The 23,666-nt window shown below is 43.6% G+C and overlaps 3 protein-coding genes across 3 annotated transcripts in view; 1 reads left to right on the top strand and 2 right to left on the bottom strand.

The window, feature by feature from the left end:
• LOC147011585 (uncharacterized) overlaps positions 1 to 4,876 on the bottom strand; it is an 80,784-nt gene extending 75,908 nt beyond the window's left edge. Inside the window, exon 1 of the mRNA XM_085856276.1 lies at positions 4,601 to 4,876. Within this exon, the coding sequence (XP_085712402.1) occupies positions 4,601 to 4,649 (49 nt within the window). The 5' untranslated portion in view covers positions 4,650 to 4,876. The remainder of the gene's footprint in view (positions 1 to 4,600) is intronic.
• Positions 846 to 22,431, top strand: ALOX5 (arachidonate 5-lipoxygenase). The gene is made up of 14 exons (XM_085856268.1): positions 846 to 1,996; positions 3,006 to 3,207; positions 6,882 to 6,963; positions 7,046 to 7,168; positions 7,301 to 7,407; positions 7,536 to 7,708; positions 8,078 to 8,224; positions 8,377 to 8,580; positions 10,222 to 10,308; positions 12,332 to 12,510; positions 15,249 to 15,370; positions 16,158 to 16,258; positions 16,453 to 16,620; positions 19,161 to 22,431. The coding sequence occupies exons 1-14, from the start codon at positions 1,847 to 1,849 to the stop codon at positions 19,338 to 19,340; spliced, it is 2,025 nt and encodes a 674-aa protein (XP_085712394.1). The 5' UTR covers positions 846 to 1,846; the 3' UTR covers positions 19,341 to 22,431.
• Positions 22,201 to 23,666, bottom strand: part of HPX (hemopexin) — a 34,800-nt gene continuing 33,334 nt past the window's right edge. Inside the window, exon 14 of the mRNA XM_085856269.1 lies at positions 22,201 to 23,167. Within this exon, the coding sequence (XP_085712395.1) occupies positions 22,884 to 23,167 (284 nt within the window). The 3' untranslated portion in view covers positions 22,201 to 22,883. The remainder of the gene's footprint in view (positions 23,168 to 23,666) is intronic.

Below are 23,666 nucleotides of genomic sequence, written 5' to 3'. Positions count from 1 at the left end.
AGTTTCCTTGGCTATTGGGCACAATCCTGGACGGGTCACCACTCCGACACAGGATACCAGCATGCTGGCACTCGTCTTGCCGACCTCGGAAGGATGACAGGCCGAGTTAGCCCCACCTGGTATTAATTCAACAGCTGAGCAGGATTTGAACTCAGGAGTCTAGGATCAAAACCCCACCACTCTAACCATTAAGCCAACATCAACACGTGGAACATGTCTTTCAATCCTGACAAGTCTCACACTCTCACTATGTCTCTCCAAAAAGACCACATAGAACCTCCCCCCCCCCTCTCGTATGAGAGCGAACACAGAATGTACAACAAGGGGAGCAGGAGACGAGAGCGGCTTGAGAGGGAAGGAAAAAACAGTGGGGAAGAAACATGAGGAGGTCTGTGGAAGGGAGAGGGGTGGGGCGGGGTACACAGGGTAAACAAGATGGACACTACAGGGACTTTCAGGTCCTCACACAACAGGGATTTTCAGGAAGGAAAGCAAGGAATTTGAAGGAGGTGGATTAGCGGGGGTAGAAAAGATAATGGTTTTTGATGGGGGAAGATAAGAGATGGTGGTGAACAGCTGTTTTGAAGACCTGGAGGGAAGAGTGAGATTGAAGAAATTGTGGGAGTTTGTTCCAAAGCCGGGGAAAAAAAGAGGAATGAAAGAGTGAAGATGAGTAGTGATTTTTGATTTTCCTAGCTTTAGCAGAAAGGGGTTGCTGGCAGACTTTGAGTGCCCTGTGAAAATATGGGGGGGGGAGAGGGTGACTAACGTAAGACAGAGGGGCAAGGAAGATTGAGCCTGGAGGGGTGGAGGGGGGGGTTCGTGAGGCCAGAGTGGAGACAGCAGAAGACAGAAAGACTACCGACCTGCCTGCAGTGAGAGAGCGAGAGAGAGACACCGAGACCGAGACCGAGACCGAGACCCAAAGACAGCCTCATTGCGGGAGATACCAATGATCCTAAACGCCTTGGTTTCCACTGCATGAAGCCGAGAAAGGAAAGAGGCAGGAGCTCCAGCCCGGAGGGAGAGCATTACATTATCCAACTTTGGATCAAGGCCTCGTCGGTGGATAGGAGGTCATTTTTTCCAAGGAAGGACTTTGTGCGACGGAGGGTGCTTTGCAGACCTACTTTAAAATGTTTGTTTCCCAAGAGAGATCAGAGTTGCGAATGAGTCTCAAAAGTTGGAGCGGTTGAACAGCTTCAAGAGGATTGTTAAGAAATCAGATGGAAGGGTTCTTTTTGGAGGGCCAGAGTGAAAGTGAGAGTGTGATTAGCAAAGTACACAATGAACGCTGGTCTACACTTGTTCACAAAGTGTTTTCAAATCATTGCATGCCTTAACCATTGCTATGTATTGTATAATTTTGGTCACATCATCCATTACCTTCATTACTATTGCTCCTATTGTATGTTGTATGTCATCGTTTAAATACTTTGAAGATTGTCTCACGCTTTCACCATTACGTCACGCATCGCAAGGCTTATGACTTCATTGCAAAAGAACAGTTAATTTGTTTTTCACTTGTTTTGAGGGGACTTGTATTTATGCCCATCTTTTTGGTCAAAGCAAATGACCACAGGAACTCTTGTATTTGCAATGCCCTGCACAAGTTACTTGCAGTACGTTTTGAAAGTTTCTGGTGATGGTAACTGATGGCTGAACCAAGCCAAATGCACAGGAAGTAGAGGACTTGAGGAGAGAGGAACTTCTTGCCAGTGGCTGGCAAGCGGAAAAGTTACGAAAAGTGGTTCTTGCCAACTTGCCGAACTATTTCGTCAGCAAAGGAGAAGTGTATTGTCAGAGCAGCGGAACAATAGAGACAGAAATCAGTAGACAGGCAGACATGCCCGTGTATGTGGTGACAGTTTGTACGGGCAAGAAGTATTTTGCAGGAACAGACGACTACATCTACATCCGTCTGGATGGCATGGAACAGAGTTCAGACATGGTGTTGCTGGACAAGCCGTGGTACAACGACTTTGAAAGAGGAGCAGTAAGTAGCCATATGTTTCTTCTGTTTTTCTGACTTTGCAAGTTTGCTTTTGTGTTAATGAATGGAATGTAGGCTTGGCAGAATAGTTTGGATGTGTGCAGTGGTCTTTGAGCTCTCCAGCCTGAGATTGATGCACAACGTGGCTATAAGCTGCCGTCCTGGTGTTTCACATGCAGGACGATGCTTCAACGTGTGCGCCGTCCAGCAGAAGGACGTTAAACTCGAGGACCTGTCTGCCATCTGTGGTTCTTGGTCGACTGTAAGGATATCAAGGTGTCTTTATCGAAGAGTTGGCGAGAAAATCACCGGCATCCTGAACAAATTATTAATTCCCACCCATATCGCCATAGGTCGAACATGAGGTCAGCCGGTTCTTGATGGACTTGGCCCAAACCATACCCAGCTGACCCCACAAGAAAGAAGTATGAGTCGTCATGTTAGTGTTACTATTGGTGGTGGTAGAGGTAGTAGTAGTCGTCATTGTAGTAATAGACTGATGAATGGACTATAAATCATTCTGTAGTTCCATAGATTGAGGAAAACTTGCATTTGATATTGTGCACTTGGTGGTGCAGCATTCTCAGAATCCACATTTTCTCAATAACCACATTTGCCCAGCTCTTTTATTATTATTATTATTTTGCGGGGGGGGGGGATTAGACCCATTTAAAGATGGCATTTATTCTACAGTGGAACCTAATGTGCAGTAATTGATCATATTACTCTTCAACCAGCCTGGTGTTGGCTTAGTGGTGAGGGTGGCTGCCTTGGGACGTTAACATACTGAGTTCAAGCACCTGTTGACTGTTTGAATGAACACCAGGTGGGGTTAACTCAGCCTGTCATCCTTCTGAGGTTGGCGAAATGAGTACCACTGAATTGGTAGAGGGGCACAGCATCAGCGGAACAGCCACACTTCCAAGAAATAATAGCTACCAAGCAGCCAAGCCGCCATACATAAGAATAGAAAATATCTCTTCAACCTTTGTTTATGGTCTTTTCACCCCAGGTGGATGCGTATGTGGTTGAAAGTGTGGAAGATCTCGGGGAGCTTTGGGCCGTGACCCTAACTAAACGCAATTTCCTCCTGACTGACGATTGGTTCTGCTCCTGGATCGCGGTTCGAGACCCTCATCATGGCTTGTCGATCACCTTCCCATGCTACCAGTGGCTGCATGGAAACTGTTCCGTGGTTTTACGTGCCGGGTGTGGTGAGTTTCGTACAGACATCTTTACAATGACGATTATAATTATCAACCATCTCATCGATAACGATCACGAGGTTATTGAGTAAGACCTTGCTTGGTCCGATGTATCAATGATGCCTAGTTTTTCTCTCATTATTTACGTCACCAGCACTTTTCCAAATACAGTGCCCTATTTTAAACATAAGGAATACTCTGTGTTGATGATCATTGCTTTGTTTGTGCCTGGTGTTGGCTTGGGATCCTTGGGTCCTGAGTTCAAATCCTGCTTGGCTGTTGAATTCACACCTGGTGGGTTTGACTCTATCTGTCATCCTTCTGAGTTCAGCAAAATGAGTACCAGCTTGCTGGGATGATTGAGCCATCCGAGTATCCTGTGTCGGAGTGGCGACCTGTCCAGGATTGTGCCTTATAGCCCAAGAGACTGCTTCGTCAGCACCAACGCTCTGTACAGAGTGTGGTCCCGATGGATGGAATGGATTGCTTTGTTTCTCATATGTGGGCCGTTTATTTATGATTTACTCGTGGGGGAAGTGTGGGGGTAGTTTGCAAAAATAATTTCAGTTAAAAAAAAACAAATCTGTATCTCTATCTCTTTCACATTTCTTTAAAGTCGATAAGTATGGTCAAATTTTGACCTCTACTACATGGCTGGCCTTCCCTTCCCTTCCCTTCCCTTCTCTTCCCTTCCCTTCCTCATCTCCTTTCCCCACACAATTCCTCCCACACTTTCCTCCCCTTCATTTTCTCCTCTTCATTCTCCTCCTCTTTCCCTCTTTATCTCTCCCTCTCTCTAACTTACTGACACACACACACGTTCTGGGTTATGAGGGTGAAAACGTCGATGAGGGACAGTGCCCAGCTGATTGTTCGAACGATCATTGAACAAGCCTTACTTTTCAAATTCTCTCCTATTCTCTCTCAATTTAGACCTCCACACAACGTGCAGTACTTAATAAATAGATAAACATTTCGTGTTGATTCGAGAACGGTCAAAACATTTTATAGTACACTAACCTGGCAAAGTATGATGTCATCACTTTACCTTATCCACAGAGGTTTCGATAGCAACGTTTCGTTTGAATTCAAGGTCGAGGTTCAAGAAAGAGTTATTTCCGGAAGAATGATAAATGCTGGAAGGTTTACATCTGACATGGGATCCGATAGGTGAAATGTATTGGGTGAACATGCTGTCACACCGTCATTTCGGAGGGGTGGAAGGGAATAGATGTAACACGGAGAGGTTATTCCACAGGGGTAAATGAAGGGAAATGAGAGTTACTGTGTAACAAGGTTTGAAATTAAGGAGGTGGAAAGGAACGTTGGAAACGTTATTTTGTAGGTTAAAGAGCAGAAGGTATGAGACCCAATGAGACGGAAGACCAGGTGCGTCACCTACCTGCATATTTTGATGAGAAAGCAGCAAACCATGTGCCTTGTCCTCCCATCAGGGATTTCCATGCACAGGCCCCAGTCGTTTCACCCGAACACCTTCAGGTGTCCAACGTGAGACGCAGGTGTTCCAGCTCTCGATGTGGAGCAGCGAACCTGCGCCGCTGCGAGCAAATGCCTTCATGAGCCGGGAGATGGCAAGAAAATACTTTGGTTTCCCATTGCCATTGATGTGAAGTAAAGAGGAAAAGAAGTTGCTTCGTTAAGCGTAGTTGGGGGGAAGACAAGTTGGTACGAGTCTCCGGGAATTGTACGTGAGAAGAAGCGGAAATTGAAGAAACTCCGTCCAAGTCACTTGTAAATCGTTTTCTGGGGAAATGTTGAAATTCTAAGGAAGGAAACTTTTGAGCATGCAGAGGAAAGATCACAGACAACCTTTAAAATCAGAATAATAAAGACAAACTGTCTGCAGACAAAATTACGTGATAGGTGCATCAGGTTTGTAGAGAACCCTCAATTTATAACGCGCGTGATATTAACTTGTCACATTTGGATGGAAGGTCTGCAAGCAACCAAGAGGACACCTCTTAATAAAACTCGAGACTTCCATTCCTTTTATTTGGTCTTCACTGGGAATACTGGACCAAGATTGGGTTGATGGGGTCAAACTTTATCTGGACATTCGCCATGCTGTGGAGTAAAATGTCCTCGAAGACCTCTGATCCTGCTGTGCCAACATCGGTGACGTCATGCAAGGCTGGTTTAACTTTTATCTTCCTTTGAAGAATGGATTCTCCAGGATTGTTCTTTGCCACTGACCCCTGATTGGCTTTACAAGAAATCGGCTCTTGTTCTCGACAGTCACGCTGGAGGGATTTTAAAAGCAAACTCCATGTTGGGAAAGCGGGAGATTTCGGTTAACGGAGAAGCACTGAAGCGTAAACGCTTGCTCTGTGAACATTGTCCTTCCTTTACCGTCCTGTCTGTCTTGTGTTCCGATTTCTGTTTTTGTTTTCTGCTTCCATTTGACTTTTAATATAGTTCATCAGATTCTGCTGTTTTTGTCTTCTTATAGCCGCCTTTTCATATAACCACCAGCACCTCCCACACTCTTCCATTCCTCTTTTAACCACTGTGATTCCATTGAGGTCCCGATTATTTACACCTAATCGGGTCGGTGGAGGGGAGGAAATGGAGCTTTTTGTCTCAAGTCTTTCACGAATCAGCTGTCTAGGCTTGATGTCCAACAAAAGATGGCACGAATTTGTTCAGGGTGCCTGCGATGCCTTCTTTGCCATTGCGTCCTTAACCTTCAACGGCACAGCATCCCCAATTGCTGGCAGTTGGGTTCACCACGTTAACGTCCATCTGAGGGATGACACGCACACATTGATGAATAGCTCTGCCTGCGAAACACCAGGGGGACAGTTTATAACTGTATCAACATTCGAACCCAAGTTAGACAGCATGGAGGCGAGTGAACTCGTGCACCTCTAGGGTACATTGCCAGCTCTCACATCCTCTTTTCATTCAACACCGAACTGTAAAAAAACCCCCAAAAAATCATGAATATTACAAAAGAATGTTCATTTTAGATCTAACTAGCATTGAACCCATCGCTTCGTTGACGGTGGTTGGACAACACGACTTGTACATGTTACAGTACACTAATACAGTTTATTGACGTTCAGTTTGCAATTTATTATTTTTATTCCAGAAACATTTTATTCACTGCAAACAACTCGGCGTTAACGTCAGTAATACGCACACTCTTGGATGCATTTCCCCTTTCTTATCTATACCAGCCTCTTAAGCCTGTGACAGATGATCAGCATCTGATAAAAAATAAATAAAAACCGCTTTAATGATAACGAGCAATTTTACTCTGAGAAAAGTTTTTTTTTCCTGGAGTTATCACCGTACTGTGGGGGGTTCGACCTGGTTTAAGCCACGTCTTCTATGCTGGCCAATCTAGGTCTGGCTTCAAACACCTTTTGTGGGGTTTTGGCCCATTTGGACGTGCATTTGGTTAATATCTTTGGCTTAACCATGAACACACATTTACTCTCCTCGTTTCACTCTTCTCTGCAGTCCTCGAGCCAAGGAGACTGCTTTGGCAGCACCGACAATCTGGACAGAGTATGGTCCTGTGGATGGATGGATGGATGGATGGATGTGTGGTTGTCACCCCCAATTTACTAGTAACCTTGTTTCAAGAGTATATTATTTGTTCAAAATCCTATTTTTGTTGGGATTTATCATGTACTTGTGATTTCTGTTTTTTGCAGCAAAAATACCCCAAAAAGATACTGACCCACGGCTACGCCAGCAGCGCATGAAAGAGCTTGAAGAACGACAGAAACTTTACAGGTTGTAAAAGTGAAGATACAGCAACATTTACAGATGTTATGGAATAAACATTACTATGTTCCTTGATGTACGCCATGCACAGGTGGCAGGAATGGCAGCCGGGATTTCTGGGGAGCATTGATGCGGCGAAGCACAGTGACCTCCCGAGGGATGTTCAGTTTGACAGCGAGAAATCCTTCCACTTCTTGGCCAATTATAGCAAAGCGTGAGCTGTACCTGTTAATCAAGAATCCTTTATTGCACTACCGACTGATGGAGGTGTAAATGTACCTTTTAACAAGGGCTTAGCCCGTCTCCGTCCACACCCCTTTCACCGTTTACCTTCCTTATCCGGCAGGATGGAAAACCTTTGCGTGAACCATTTTATGCACATGTTCCAATCGTCTTGGAGTGACTTTTCTGACTATGAAAAGATCTTTGTTCGGATTAAAAACACTGTTTCCGGTGAGCCCAAGACATTGAGTAATAGAGGCAACGTTTGTTGAGATGCTTATGAGCTCCCTGACCTGGATTTCCTTTCTCTCCATATCCCTCTCTTCTTGCCTGTTGTACCTTTATTCCACCATGTTGAGAATACGTAAAAGAACACTGGCAGTCCGATTTGCTCTTCGGGTACCAGTTCCTCTCTGGCTGCAACCCCGTCTTACTGCGTCAGTGCCGGGACCTTCCTGCGAAGTTCCCGGTGACCACAGAAATGGTCAAGACCAGCCTCGAGCGGGGCCTTACACTCGAAGAAGAATTGAAGGTGATGAGTTGATGTGGACAAACCTTGTTTGTAATTAAACCATGAGGATAAAAACCACAATCAAGAATGGTATCAGAGTATGGATGATAAATAAGTTTGCAAGTCGTCAATGTTATCAAGAACACCACTTCTGCCGAAAAGTCGTTACAGGCGGAGCATGTTGTGCAAGCATTGTTGTCTGACCTTCAACCTCATCCTTTGTGGAACATTTTTGAAGTAGTGAATGATTACCAGTTAGACAAACAAAGTGTCTACTTTGGAATTGATTAATTGTGAAGGAATAAACTTTCTTTAACCTATTAAGTAGCGTTTGAACCTTATGACGATCGAGTGAGAGTTGATTGTGAAATACATTTGATGTTTGGTTAGGCAGGGAATATCTTCTTGGCTGATTATTATTTGTTGGACAACGTCTCGGCGAATGCGACAGACCCGTGCACGAAGCAGCACATAGCAGCACCGATCTGTTTGCTCTACCGAAACGGACATGACAAACTTGTCCCCATCGCTATTCAGGTGCCGCCACATTCTGGACTCCATCTCCTTTTTCAATATATTTTATTTATTTATAATTTGGGTATAAGCTTTTCCTGCCAACTTTCCCACAAGTGTTCCACTTCTTTTCTTCACACTTTTCATCCTTTCTCCCACCTCTCATTATCTCACAGCTCTCTCAAACACCAGGGCCCTCTGCTCCAATATTTCTCCCAACGGACGACTCGACAGATTGGCTTTTGGCCAAGATCTGGGTTCGTTCTAGTGACTTCCACATTCATCAAACCGTGACGCACCTGCTCCGGACTCACCTGGTTTGCGAAGTTTTCGCCATAGCGACCTTTCGCCAACTTCCTGCTGTGCATCCTTTATACAAGGTCTTTCCCAGTTGTGCGCTCACTTGTTAACAACTCTTCAGAAATTAATGTTTTTATACTTATTATCTATTTGGCCACGTGGCCAAATGTACCTTGAAAATGTACCTTCCCTTTTCATCCTTCATCTGCACATGTAATATCTCGGCAGCCCCTGATATAATTATTCTGTGGTAGGCTTGTGCTTATTTTTACAGATACGTGTAGTTGCAGATTTTGAATACAGGTATACTTTTGGTTAATTTTACAGGCAGGTAGTTGTAGATTGTGAATGCAGGTACACTTGTGGTTATTTTTTACAGGTAACTATAGTAATGTTGTAGATTGTGAATATGGGTATCCTTGTGGTTATTACCCTGCACTCACGAAGCGAAAAGCAGGGATAAGCGATCAGTAGTGTACGTACGTATTGCGTATGCCGTGTCTGCATTTTGTTAAGAGCATACATCGAAAACTGTTCAGCGGAGGAAATTAAAACCTTACCACATGTTACATGACCATATGATATAGTGGTCACTCTTTGAAGGTCAACATAGGCCAGTTTTCTAGAATCCTCAATTTTCATCCGATTGACTTGGAAATTTGAAGAGGATTTGCATATCAGGTCACCAAATTCAACCACCAACTATTTTTGCGGTCAACATCGGCCATAATTTCTGAAATTGTCAATTTTCATCCGATTGACTTGAAATTTGAACGGGATTTTCACATCAGTTCACCAAATTCAACCACCTATTATTTTAGAGTTCACCTATATCGTCTAACTATTCAACCACCTATATCGTCTGACTGCTTCGTCATCGTCCCTGGTTCCTGCTTGTCTTCCTGCCTGGCTCCTTGTTCCTGTTTCCTTCATGCTTGCCTGTTCATCCTGCCCATGTGTTTCATCGGCATTTTCGTTGGCGTGCCAAGAGAGCTCAGACCTCACCTGGTTTGGTTTCTCGTTTCCCTCCCTCTCTGTGCTTGAGTCCAGTGTGAGGTGCCTTAGGTTTCTTAGATTTTATTATTGTGTATATAATATTTTTTTTCAATGAATCCCTTTCCCTCCCCTTCTCATCCGCCATCATACCCTCCATCAAATTAATCGTCCCCAGTTATATTTTTTTGGAAACGAATCCCATTCAAAGAGTTAAGAGCCTTGTGTGCTTCTTGCGATTCCCGTGTGTGCAAGCCACCTCCAGTTGGTTTGAATGCAGTAAAAGATCATTTTGGTTCATCATGGGTTCATCACCTCCCGCCGCAACGTGTTCGATATTTATTGACCCGTTTATGCTACAATATGAAAAAGTTGCATTTTTGCTTTCATAGACAATGGAAAAGTTGTTGTGATTTCTTATTTATTGAACTCGATGTCAAGGTTTGTAATTTTAATCAATAGAGTCAGCTCGAATAATTACATTTTATGTATTGGAATGTGTACAACCTTGTTGTGATACTTTGAATACATTTACTGTTGTGCACTCGTCTATAAATGCTCGCATAATGGTGGTTGAAGTGTGACTTCAAAATGATAAAGTTCGGCAGATGTAATGATGAACAACATCAGTCTTTGCTTGTGATAACACAAGGCGAATCGGATTCCATTATGGTTATGGATGTGGATGTGGTTGTGCTTGTTGCTTACACCTCACCTCTGTGTGACAGTTGCTTGCACCTCACATCCGCTTCACCATCGCCATCAATACGAAGGCTCGAGAGGAGCTCATCTGTGAGTGTGGCTTGTTCGACAAGGTAAAGCAGAACCAGAAAATTTTCCTTTTTTGCATACAGAGTCGAGACTCGTGGAAGAGCCAGTACACTGAACCAATCAGGACATAACAGGACAAAAGGAACAGTAGGGGGGGGGCACTAACAGTGGAGCTGAAGGACAGGATAGAGGGAGACTTGGTCAAACAATGGGTGTGGTAAGGAATGGGAGGTATGAAAGGATGCATGAGGTGGACAAGATGGATACAGAATGAAACTCTCAGGAAGGAAAAACTGGAATTTCGAAGGAGAGCTTGGGGTGGGGTGAGGGTGGGTGGTTAACGATGGTGGACAAGACATAGTTTTGGATTGGGGAAAAACTGAGATGGTTGTGAAGAGCTGCCTTGAAGACACGGAAGGAGGTATGAGATTAAAGAGAATGTGGAAGTTGGTTCCGTAGGTGAGAAATAGAGGAACGAATGAATGGAGGTGAGCAGTGATCCTGGATTTAGATAGTTTTCACCAGAAAGGGGATGATGGCAGTCTATATGCACCTTGCAGAAACCTGAGGGGGGGGGGATCAAAGCATGGAATGAGCAGAGGGTGCAAGACCAGAAAAGAGGCGGCAGAAGGCAGAAAGACCACCGACCTGTTTGCGATGAGAAAATGATAGGTTCGTCTGCTCAGCTTCAGCATGGGAGAATCCATTGATCTTGAAAGATTTGCTGTCCACGGCGTCGATCTGAGCATGGTGTGAGGCAGGGGAGCCAGTCGAGAGGGGAGAGCAGTACTCCATCAAGCTGCAGATGAAGACCTTGTATGAGGATAGGAGTTCAATTGTGCCAAGAAAGGACTTTGTACGGTGGAGGATGCCCAGTCGGTGACTTGCTTTGGAGGCCAACTTTGAAATGTGCTTTGCCCAAGAAAGATCGTGCGTGATGGTGAGACCCAGGAGTTTGAGTGACTGAAATTCCTTACAGGGTTGTGAAGAAAGTAGGTTGGGCGGGTGTTGCCAGATGGGAGACACGCACACGCACACGCACACGCACACGCACACACGATATATATATATATATATATATATATATATATATATATATATATATATATATATATATATATATATATATATATATATATATATATATATATATATATATATATATATATATATATATATATATATATATATATATATATATATATATATATATATATATATATATATATATATATATATATATATATACACACAAAACACAGGAGCCTACGAATATAATGATTCGGTCAGGGTGGATTCATGGAGGTAGAAATGTCCTGGGTAGGGAAGGGGATGATATCACATGGTAGTGTAATGCCTGCTGGAGCCCTGGAGGGAAGAGAGGGATAGAATTGTCTCCGGAAGAGTGTTACACAAACAGGAGCAAAAGACGAAGAAAAGAGATGAGGTGTACAATTCGTTTAAATTTGGGGAGTTTGAGCAGGGAGAAGGATGCCAGAGCAGGGAGAATGTGTGCTTCTCGGCGGAACAGAGGAGGGTCAGAGTACTAAGGGAGGGTAGAAGGATTATAGACCAGAGGAAAGGTGGTAAAACAAACCTGTGTAGCTTAAGCCACCAGTTAAATCAGACCGGGTGCTGTTACTGTGAATTATTAGTTTTCTCTGTCGTTTATAAAGAAACTAAAGTTTCTTTTTATATCGCCAGCATTTTCTTGTTTCCATTTACCTTGTAATTTCACCTCTACTTTTTCATGCCTGTGGTTCAAGAAGCCCTCACCATTGGTAGCCAATGCATATTGGACATTGATTTGACTGGGATTCGATTAAGAAATCAGCCTGATGGTGGAATCACCTACTAAGGTATCGCTGATGCAGTGCCCCTGCACATTTGGGCAGGAATATGGATCTTTGTGTGGATGGTGGCACGATGCTTGTTAAAATGGGATATCTCTTTTGCTGTATTTTACTCCATGCTTTTTTGTTATTAAAGGATTGTCGCGAAGATTTTGACCTGCGCCAGGTGGAAGGAGTGCAATTAGCGGTTTGGTTGTTGCGGTTGTGGTTACAGGCAAATGCAACTGGTGGTGGGGGGCATGTGGAGCTTGTGCGGAGATCTGTCGCCACCCTGACCCTGAAATCGCTACAACTCCCCGGGGATCTCGAAGAGCGTGGCGTGGCAGAGCCTAACTCTCCTCCGTATTACCACTACCGCGATGATGGCCTCGCCGTATGGAAAACCATCCACAGGTACAACATGGATCTGTGAAGATACGATCGTTTTGTTTGGTCTTGCTTGGTTTCAGGACTCTACCTTCATCTTCATGGACCTTTATTTATTTATTATTTTATTTTATTTTTTTACAGTCAGGCTCATGGAGGAAATTTGGGAGCTACAAAACAAATTGCACACACACATGCAGACAAATATGTGAGACAGAACATCGGATTCCATACTTGACTCAGAGAAATATAGTCAGTGAGCTTGGGGGGAAGTGACCTAACTCTCAGTACCAGCAACGCCATTTTTATGGAGCACATTTAGAGGTATAAATCACCCCCACCCCCTCCCGCCATCCTCTTTCTCCTCCAAAGGGTTTCCAACCCACATGGTTGTCCGTGCTCTATCTTATAAATGCTGAGTGTCAGCAAGGAAGCAGTACTTACCAATTCTTAGTCTTTGGTATGACTCGGCCGGATTCAAACCACCGGCCTCTAAGACTCGTAGTGGACACTAACCATTATGCCACCGAGTTTCAGTGAGTTAACAAAGTGTAGCAAAAGGCCATTTGGCCAATATCCCCTGTGCTAACTTCAATCTCACGAATGAGCGTCGAGTCCAGATGTCTTATCAAATAATGGACCATATCAGCAATTTGAGTCACTCAACCCATATTCATCCTCACTTTTGATATCTTGAGGTTAACAATTCTTGATTTAATAGCGCTTCATTGTAATGAGAACTTTTAATTGACAAAAATAAACACCCAGCTGGTTGGTGGCCTAAAAACACCCACCAAAAAAAAGAAACACCCAGCTGGTTGGGGGCTAAGATAATGATGAGCATTTTGCAGAACCTCGTATAAAACAGGCCACAGTCATCCTTGAAGAAAGAGAACTTGAGGTTCTTATTATTTCGCATTCAGCTTGTGGCTGCTGGTTGCATTATTGCTGGGAGCGTGGCAGTGCCGTTGATGCAGTGCCCCCTGTAACCAGAAAGCCTGTCCTCATTTTGCCGACCTCGGAAGGATGACAGGCTGAGTCAACCAACCTGGTGTTATTTAATGGCACGATAGGGGCTCAAACTCAAGACCCTAAGTTATTAAGGCAGTCACATTAATCGTTAAACCAACACCAGGCTTATTTAAGGTTCTTAAGTTGAGTAAAGCCACGTTGGATATGAAAAGGAAAAACTTTTCACTTTTCTTATTCGACATTTATTGAGAAAGAAATAGAATCCTTAGGATTGTTTCCGATCTGTCCCCTCTTAATGAGACATGACTTGATACATAATGATCGTATTAATTATACCTTGTGCAAACAGCTGGAAACGCAAGCAGGACAATCTGCAAGAAATCACTTCCAGAAACATGGACGACCAAAGCCTTGGGAAATATTGGGGCCCGACAGTACATTCTTCACGAGCCTGCCATACAACATTCGGATTTCCATGTAACCTTTAAAGAATGGTGATAATTGGTAAACGCTGCCCTCTCGCGACAAACTAGAGTATGAATTTTGATTAAGGTTGAGACAAGTTGAACTTTACTGTGAAATAAAATTCCTTATTATCCCCATGTTTTTTGAAAAAATAAATGCGATGATACAATTGGGTCCGTCTGTCTTTCTGTCTTTCTGTCTTTCTGTCTGTCTTTCTGTCTTTCTGTCTTTCTGTCTTTCTGTCTTTCTGTCTTTCTGTCTGTCTTTCTGTCCGTCTGTCTTTCTGTCCGTCTGTCTTTCTGTCCGTCTGTCTCTCTGTCCGTCTGTCTCTCTGTCCGTCTGTCTCTCTGTCCGTCTGTCTCTCTGTCCGTCTGTCTCTCTGTCCGTCTGTCTCTCTGTCCGTCTGTCTCTCTGTCCGTCTGTCTCTCTGTCCGTCTGTCTCTCTGTCCGTCTGTCTCTCTGTCCGTCTGTCTCTCTGTCCGTCTGTCTCTCTGTCCGTCTGTCTCTCTGTCCGTCTGTCTCTCTGTCCGTCTGTCTCTCTGTCCGTCTGTCTCTCTGTCCGTCTGTCTCTCTGTCCGTCTGTCTCTCTGTCCGTCTGTCTCTCTGTCCGTCTGTCTCTCTGTCCGTCTGTCTCTCTGTCCGTCTGTCTCTCTGTCCGTTCTGTCATTCTCTCCTCCGAAAAATTCGCCAAACTTAGTAGTTATGATCACCACGTGGAAAGGAGGTGCAAGAGTGGTATCATTTTTTGCCCGCCCCTGGGGCGGGGTGAAAAGGTGAAATGCCAAAAAATGCAATTACGGGCAGATTTTAAAACATTTTTTTACAGAATCTTTATACATGCAATCAAATTGGGGGATGCATGAAATGTGTAACAATTTTTTTTTGATTTTTACCCCTGTTCATGCCCCAGGGGGTGGGTTGGGGGATTTATGGTCACAGAGGTCAAAACGTGAAAAAACAATTTGAGTTAAGAATTTGATATTGGGTCATTCCTGGTGGAACGTTTTTTTTTTGCCATCTTTCAACTTTGCTCTAGGTGGGAAGTGTGGGGATTTGCAATGGCACGTCATTGACTTCACTCTAGCTTTCTATTCAAATCAGAACAAAAATCAGGTGACGATATGGCATTTTAGCCCCAGAAATCAAAATTCAGAATCGTTATATGTTGTCCCTTAGGTTGTTAATTTAATAATGAATGACCATTGAACCCTGAAAACAAAACATGGTTAAAGGATATATAATAAAGTACTATAAATATTTTTGTCATATCAACTTCTTGTAATATACTTCTGTTCTCTTTTTCTTTTCTTTTTTGATTGTGGTTGCAGCTATGTGAGCGAGGTACTTGGTGGTTATTATAGCGATGATGACGCAGTTCGAGGAGACTGGGAGCTGCAGGCCTGGTCGGCCGACATCCTTGTGAATGGATTCCGCAACAAGCGCAAGTCCGGTCGGTCATTGCTGCAATACCTTCAATGATAACTACGGGAATAATATCGTACCACAAGCACAAATATGGGCATGTACACAATATTAATAATAACAATTCAGGATAATCTATTTATTACATATGCATTTATGGTGGAAATTTGACCTTCCCGTTTATCCGTACAATGTAGTCAACGAACCGACGAACAGCACACCCCCCCCACCCAAAAACCAATATTATTTATTTAATTTGCTTTTTACAGACTCTAAGGCTCATTCCACCATGTGTACATAAATTTCCTCTTGTGAATGCAAATTATTGCATCATTAAAGGTTGATTTATTGTCAAACATAAAGGGTGAATAAAGCCACATAGATTATTATATAGAAAAGCTGTGTCAAAGCATTATCTGGAGAAAGTGTGGTTGTCACAACCACCAATTGTTTAGTTGCGATGCACCAGCTCCATTTTAAAATTTTATTCTCTTGAATAATGGGGAATATATATTTTTTGTCATTGTTTAATGTTTAGTTGTCTTATTGTATGTCAGCATGTGGTCTTTCAAAGTAAGCGACTTATTCATACTTGTGGGTACTATAAACTGCTATAAAGAGAGCCGGATATAATCCATGTTGTGCTATCGAAGAAAAAATGAACAATGAAATCAACAGCAGAACGCTTTTGAGCTACCGATGGTGGTGATCATGATGCGTCACGAGCTGAGCCTCGTTGATCCCTGATGATGAGAATTGTTTATTTATCTGTGACGTGAGACATGGCTGTGCTTTGTGTGATTATATGATTTCAGGTTTCCCTGAGTCTCTGAACACGTTAAAAGACATTGTGGAACTTGCTACGACAGCCATTTTCCTTGCCTCGGCCCAACATGCGGCTGTAAACTTTGGGCAGGTGAGCAACAAGCAGAATAACAATGATTGAAGCAAACATGGATCAAACAGCCATCAATGGGATGATATGTTAACAAGGAGGAAAAAAAAACAAAACGAAGAAAGCATTTTCCTCTTTTGTAGTCAAGATCAACATTTGATAATATATATAGATTGCAAAAGTATTTTTTTTCTTATTTCTTGTTTTCACTGTAGTATGACTGGTACTCGTGGATTCCAAATGCTTCACCGACCATGCGACGTCCCCCACCCGATAAGAAGGGGTCTGAACGTGAGCTGTTGCTCGACACTTTGGCTGACAGGGGACGTTCAGCTTGGCACCTGGGTGCTGTCTGGGCGCTCAGTCAATTTGAAGATGATGAGGTGAGTGCATGTCAGGGTTGGAGACAGACTTAAGGCGAAGATGAAACCAACGTGGGTGTGCTCACAAATTGGAGTCAGAGCCAGGAAAACGCAATGAGCTCTATTTTGAGGCCTATGCTATGGGCTGGCATAATATCTTAAAAGTATGCACATTGGTCTCTGAGCTGTCTAGCCTGGGTTTGAATCTCGACCCAGCAGTAAACTGTCACCCTGGTTTTCGCAGGCAGGGTGAGGCATCATTGTGTGCCGGAGATTCCGTTCCGGACACCGGTCAATGAGCATATTATGAGACTAAGGATTTGTCACTCCTTGGGTGTCATTTCCCTGGTCTCTGCTCTGTATATGCTCCGACTGAGTCGAGTGATCTCACCGTGAAGGACGCATTCTATGCCGCCACGTTCGAGTCTGTGGTTGATTAGTTCCCCAGACAAGGTACTTTACTAGTCTAGGGGGAGTTCAATACATTGGCTGGAACTGATAGAGATGGTTATGAGACATGTGTTTGTCCCCATGGGTCTGGAACTGTTAACCAGAATAGCACGAAGTTCCTTGACTTAGCAAGAAGTCATGGACTTAGTTCATGGTGGCTGGTTCATGGATTCAGCGCCCACAAGCTCATCGCTGGACTTGGTATTCCAACGCTGGTGGTGTGACAAAGGAGAATGACCATGTGCTCCCTGATGGTTGCTGAAAGACGATTCAGAACTGCAAGGTCTACCAGAGTGCTCAGTTGCTCAACACCAGCCACAGGCTTGTTGTTGCATCTCGGAAGTTACACCTTAAATCCGAGAGAATGGTACCATCCCAGCCTTGGCTGGATGTTGGCAAACTCAAGGATGAGAGGATAACTGAGGAGTTTCCAAACAGGCTGATTGGGGATTTTGGGGGGTGTGGGTGCTTTGGCAAATCCTGAAGAGTTGTGGAATGCCTTCAAGCCCACCATCCTTGATGTTCCTTGTGGAGGAACTCACCATAGGGCGAAGAAAATTTTTCTCTCAATGGCAGAGCTGAGCTGTTCAGGGAGTTGAGGCATAAAACTGCATTTGCATTGAGGGTGGACAAGGAGGCCTATGTGTGAGGAATCTGTTGTAGGGTAGAGAATCACCTGTCGTCAAGTGATTCTTGTCCTGTTTACAGAGGAATTCGGGCATTGTATTCCCCTAAGCCTGTCCCCCGATGTACTGTAGTTAGAGCAGAGGGTGGTGGGCTCTTGACAGAGGAGTCCGAAGTGAAGGCTCGCTGGGTGGGTTACTTTGAGCGGCTGTTCCAGGCTGATCCACCAGCTGTTGAGTTGGATGTCAGGCATGTTATTATCCCTCTTGCTGACCCTCCAATCAACTGTGATCCACCTTCGTTTCTTGAAACTCAGGCTGCGGTGAATCGGTTGAAATGGGGTGAAGCTCCTGGGATCTGTGGCATCCATGCTGAACTTGTCAAGGCTGGTGGAAATGCTGTATTAATGTCGTTGTATGCAGTTCTATGCTCTGCCTGGAACACAGGCATTATCCCAACTGACTGGAAGAGGGGCCTTGCTGTCCCTCTCTCTGAAAAGGGAAGAGTGATCACCAGGACTGCCACAACGACCGAAGGGTGACGCTGCTCTCACTGCCGGGCAAAGCCTTTACTCGGATAATTATTGATGGTCGGACTCCGTCGATGGTTTCCACCACTCATATTTGATCAAGCGTCTGACCCACACTCCCTTTGGTGGTTCATTTCCTCACTTTCCAGGGACATCAGATGATCTCAGAGATTGAATGATGACTTGCCGGGCAACGGACTGCATCCTCATGATGGGTGCAGATCCGGTGAAATGTTGGCGAATTTCATGATGAACTGTCGCAGGGCACGTCTCGAGGCAGTTTCAGCATTTTCGGACCCGGTGGAAATCAGCCAGGGAAATTGATCCCCAGGCACCAATCCTCCGAGTTGTGGAACACCTATGCAGCCTGCAGACCCGTGCAGTGATTTGGACCAGGCATGAACGGGGTGCCAGTATGTTAAGGGAGAGGGGAGGAGTTGTCTTCCACATTCCCTTGTGGGAATGGGACGGTGGGGGGGGGTGGGAGGTTTTCGGCTAAGCGGCGGCCCTGGAGTGGACCTGATGGTCCTAGTCTTTGGTGTCTTCTTGCCATACAACCACTGTCAACTGTGCTGAACCACATCTTGCACATGGTTCATCCGCATTTTCAGCGAGGTCGGCATTTGCGAGGGACTACTGAATTTTTTTTTTTAATTTCTTTTAAATCTAAATGGAGAAAAATGGATGCTAGCATCAAAGAAGTGTGTAAATAAATAATGTTGACAAATTTTAGGTTGGAAATGACTGTTTGATTTTCAAGTGCATTTTTAAAAAAACTTTTTTTACTATTGTGCAACTCAAATTAATGAGGTGCCAGAACAGTGCTCCGGTGCGCTCCGGCAGCAGTACACCCCAGATTATGGTGACGAGGATGAGAGACTGAAGTTGAAAGACTGAAAAGCATGATCATTGGCGAACTGAATTTTCTCTCTCCTCCACCCCACCTCCCTTTTTCCAGGTGTTTCTTGGAAATTTCCCAGATCAGCTCTTTGTGGACCAGCATACTCTCGCAGCTCAGGACCGGTTCCGCCAGGAACTTCACGCTCTGAGTTCAAGCATCGCTGCACGAAACAGAGGAAAACGTCTCATATATAACTATCTTTCTCCTGACCGCATCCCAAACAGCGTGGCCGTGTGAATATTCACACCCTGGATTATCTCTCTTTTTCATGAAATGCATTCATCTTGGAAATTGTCCCAGTACACTTATACAAATACGCAGTCCATTATCAATGTTCTTCTTCTTTTTTTTTTAATGACATTGCATTTTCCTATTTTATTGATGATCTTGCTACACTGTTGATGAGCTTCTATTTTGTTGATGAGCTCGCTGTCTTAAATTGGAAATTTAATTAGAAATCCAAATTGACATTGTTCCAGGATATACACAAGGAATTTACAGAAGACACAGGAGGAGGCCATTCGGCCCATCGTGCCGACGCCACATCAACATCACATCAATTAATATAAAAAAGAAAAGGGCAAAGTTTTTTTTTTTTTTGTCTTTTTTTTTTGTCGTTCTTCCGTTCCTGTGGGGAGGGGGGAGGAATTGGTTGGTGAAGGCAGTTCTTGGTTGAGAAACACAATATCAGCCACACATCACCCCTTGACGAGACCTCCACAGTCACTCCGTACAGATGCACAAAATCACCCATCAATGCTCAAGCTACCGAAGAGTCCTGCCAGCATCCCTATACCCCTCTACCTCCATAACTTCCAGGTACCCATCTAATTCTACTTTCAACATATCTACTGTTTTTGCTGCCACTACCTTTCCAGGGAGACTATTCCATGCCTCTTCACTCTCAAGCTATGGCCCCTGGTCCTATCACTGTTTATTTTGCTGAATAATTCATCTGCACTTATTTTATCGATACCTTTCATTACTTTAAACATCTCCATCATATCTCCCCGTAACGACCCCCGTTCTAGTGTATAAAGCCCTGTCTCCTTCAGCCGCTCCTTATAGCTGAGTCTAGCTCGGCCCGGAATCAATCTCGTAGCCCTATGCTGAACCCTCCCTATGGCACCTATGTCCTTCCTGAGTTGTGACCAAAACTGCACACAATATTCTAGATGTGGCCCTCACTAAATTTCCTGTACAATGTTAACACCAACTCTTTTGATTTATAAATGATCCCTCTCCAAATACAACCGAAAACCCCATTTGCTCTACCCATCGCTGCCTGGCACTGTTCTGCCTGCTTACCTCCTGTATCTATTACCACCCCCAGATCCTTGTCCTGTGTGACACGCTCCAAAATTATCCCTTGTATTCTGTAATCTCTATTTTCATTATTCTTCCCCATCCCCAACACCTTACACTTGCTCAGGTTAAATTCCATCTGCCAATCTTTTGCCGAATCTATACAAGTATCAATACTTCCCTGAATCTGATCACCCCCCCCTCTGCTATCCACCTTACCTCCAAGCTTTGTATCATCTGCAAATTTGGAAAAACCTACTCTTCACCCCACTGTCCAAATCGTTGATTTAAATAATGAATAGTAATGGTCTGAGTACCAATCCTTGAGGTACCCCGCTACTTACATCCTCCCAGCAAGACATCCTCCCTCTCACAGCCACTCTGCTTCCTATCACGAAGCCAGTTTGCAATCCAATTAGCTACCTGACCAGCCACTCCACAAGCCCTCACTTTGGCTAACAACCTCTGATGTGGTACCTTATCAAATGCCTTAAAGTCTAGATACACTATATCCACTGCCTTTCCCTCATCCACCCAATCAGACACTGCTTCATGGAACTCTTGAAAGATTTTTTAGGCAGGATCTACTTTTTGGTAAACCCATGCTAACTACCTTTAATTAGTTTGTATTTATTTAAATGGTTCCTCATCTGGTCCCTAATTAATGTCTCCAACACCTTCCCCACAACTGATCAAACTAACAGGTCTATAATTTCCCAATTCTTCTCTGGATCCTTTATTAAATAATGGTGTTATTTTGCTACTCTCCAATCCTCTGATACCTGTCCTGACTCCAGTGAACTATTAAAAATATCTGTTAACATCTCACTTACCTCCCTCAATACTCTCAGGTGCATATTATCTGGACCTGGAGCTTTATCTACTCTTACATTTCCTCGCTGTTCCTTTAGTTCCTCCACTCCAACCTGGATTCCTTCCTCACCTCCTTGATAGATATTCTCAGCTATTGGCAATTCTCCTGACTGTTCTTGTGTGAATCATGAGGAAAACTACCTGTTTAATAAGCCAGTCATGTCACTTTCATCACTCACCACTCTTCCGGTGTTATTCCTCAACTGGCCCACACTGGTCCTAACCTGTTCTTTTCCCCTGATATACTTAAAGAAAGTCTTGTTATTATGTTTAATATTCTTAGCCATGTCCTTCTCATACTCTCTTTTGGCTTGCTGAATTATTTTCTTAACTTGCCTCTGTTTACTCTGATAGTGATATAAATCTAACTCCAGTCCTGTTATTTTAAACCTAACAAACGCCTTTTGCTTCTCATTTATAGCATTCCTTATCTCACTGCTCAACCACTCTGGCCGCCTCCTGCTTCTATTTTTACAAGTCACTCGAATATACAGTACCTCCTCAACACTCTACATATTGTAAAAGAGAAAGTGTTGGAATATAAATTATAATACTTTCTCTTTCTACCCTGGAAACTTGGTGGTAGAGGTTGTCATTATGAATTGACATTAAGGAAGTTTGATCTTACATTTATGATTTTAACAATAAAATTCCTCCACAAATTTGTTTTCTTCTGGTTTTTGTATGTTGTACAAGAGTATTGTTTCAGTTTATTAAAACATCTGAGCCCTTTTCACAGACTTTGCCTGTATGTTTTCCAAGATAAATCGGAAAACCTTTTGCTAATCAGCACAACTCTTAAAAGATACATCATGGGTGTGCGAAACTGATTTAAGAGTGTCAAATGCTGCGAGCACAAGTGGTCAATGAGTGTCCGAAACGGATTTCCGAACATTGCAAGTTTGTTGTTGAAAATGCATTCTTGGTTCTTTCTTTTATTTTTATTCTCATAAGAAAATCACTTTCAGGGTTCACTACATTTCAAGCACAAGAATTAACCCAATAATATAAGAAATAATCAGGGTAGAAACGAGGGAGGAGAAATGCAAGATGATCGGTTGTGGTTGATAAAAAGAGAAATCTGAAGAGGTAACCAATTGCAGATACCGCTGAATTAACGAACAACCACTTTGGTTTTGCTTTGGAAATTATTTGAGCAATTCAGTCCATTACTTGCCTTATTCTGCAATCAGATGAACAATTTTTTTTTTTTTTTTGCAATTTCCATAATTACGATTGACATAGAACTCTCAATGTGTTCATGCTGCACTCCTTCAGATCCGAATCCCTCCTTTGGTACAAGTTGCCTGATCACATCTTCTGTGACTCATATGATGGTTAAAAAAAAAAGAGACCGTTCTCTTCTACCGATTGTTGTGGGACCTAAGATGGCATCAAATTAGGAGAAATCTCCACCACACACATTGGGGTTCATCATTGCGTGCAAAAAACCAGAGCATTGCCCTGCAAATGGCGTGCAAGGACAGGCCGTCGGTGAAGAATGAATGGTAAATAAAATGGTGTGTTGTGTATTGCTTCGACCTTGATGTTTTGATGTACCGTGAGTAGATTTACTTGTTTAATTCAGCCTGGAGCAATCTTTTATGATTTGTTTCCAGTAGTCTCCGAACAGTTGAAGTAGTGTTTGGACACACTGCCCGGCTGCCTGGCGATGTAATTGAATTGGCATGGGCCCTGTAGGTCAAATTCCAAAATCAAGTCCCCATGTAGAACATGCACCCGTTTGTCTTGGCAAATGGCTGCCTCCGCATTCATATTGACACGCGAGTGACGAGTCTTCCGGGTGTGATGTGGAGCCGAGACGATGAGGCTTCCACTGCAGAGAAAATTGCTGTTCTTCATGTTATAAGCATAAATGCTCATTCCTGAAAATGAAACAAAAGTCAGAGTTAAGGTTTATAAAGTAAAAGGCGACCTCTCATTGCCATTCTATGATCTAAGTTGACTTGGCGTTGTTCAAAATTCTGATTGCTGCAAAGTTCTGGTTGCCACAAATTTAGGTGATTTATAATGCAAACGATGTACAAATGTTTTGCTGAAAATTCCGTCAAGAACACCAAGCTATTGAAAGTGGAGGCCTGTCCTCCTGACCTAGCTTTGTGGCATTCACGACAAGTCAAGAAATATTTCTCGGTTAGAACTAATCCTGGACAGATAGCCACTCAGTCACAGGAAACTCGACTGAAAATGGCAGGGATTAATGATTTGGTTAGGATACGGGCGATAACTCGCCTTTTCTTCTTAAAGGACACCATCAGAATTTAACATCCACCAACACCCAAAACTGATAGAGGAGCCCTCTAGCCTAACGTCCAATTGATGGAAGATGTGCATATTGATGCCTCACACTGCACGTGAAACACC

This window comes from Eptatretus burgeri, chromosome 15, assembly GCF_056783735.1.
Source record: "Eptatretus burgeri isolate ZD-2024b chromosome 15, Ebu_testis_v1, whole genome shotgun sequence".
NCBI lineage: Eukaryota > Metazoa > Chordata > Myxini > Myxiniformes > Myxinidae > Eptatretus > Eptatretus burgeri.
This window is presented reverse-complemented; position numbering and strand designations above follow the sequence as displayed.

Coding starts and splice junctions, on each gene's coding strand:
- ALOX5 (XM_085856268.1), top strand. CDS start 1,847: ATGCCCGTGTATGTGGTGACAGTTTGTACGGGCAAGAAGTATTTTGCA. Junction 10,309..12,331: donor AGTGTGGCTTGTTCGACAAG/GTAAAGCAGAAC, acceptor TTGTGGTTACAG/GCAAATGCAACTGGTGGTGG. Junction 16,259..16,452: donor CGGCTGTAAACTTTGGGCAG/GTGAGCAACAAG, acceptor TTTTCACTGTAG/TATGACTGGTACTCGTGGAT.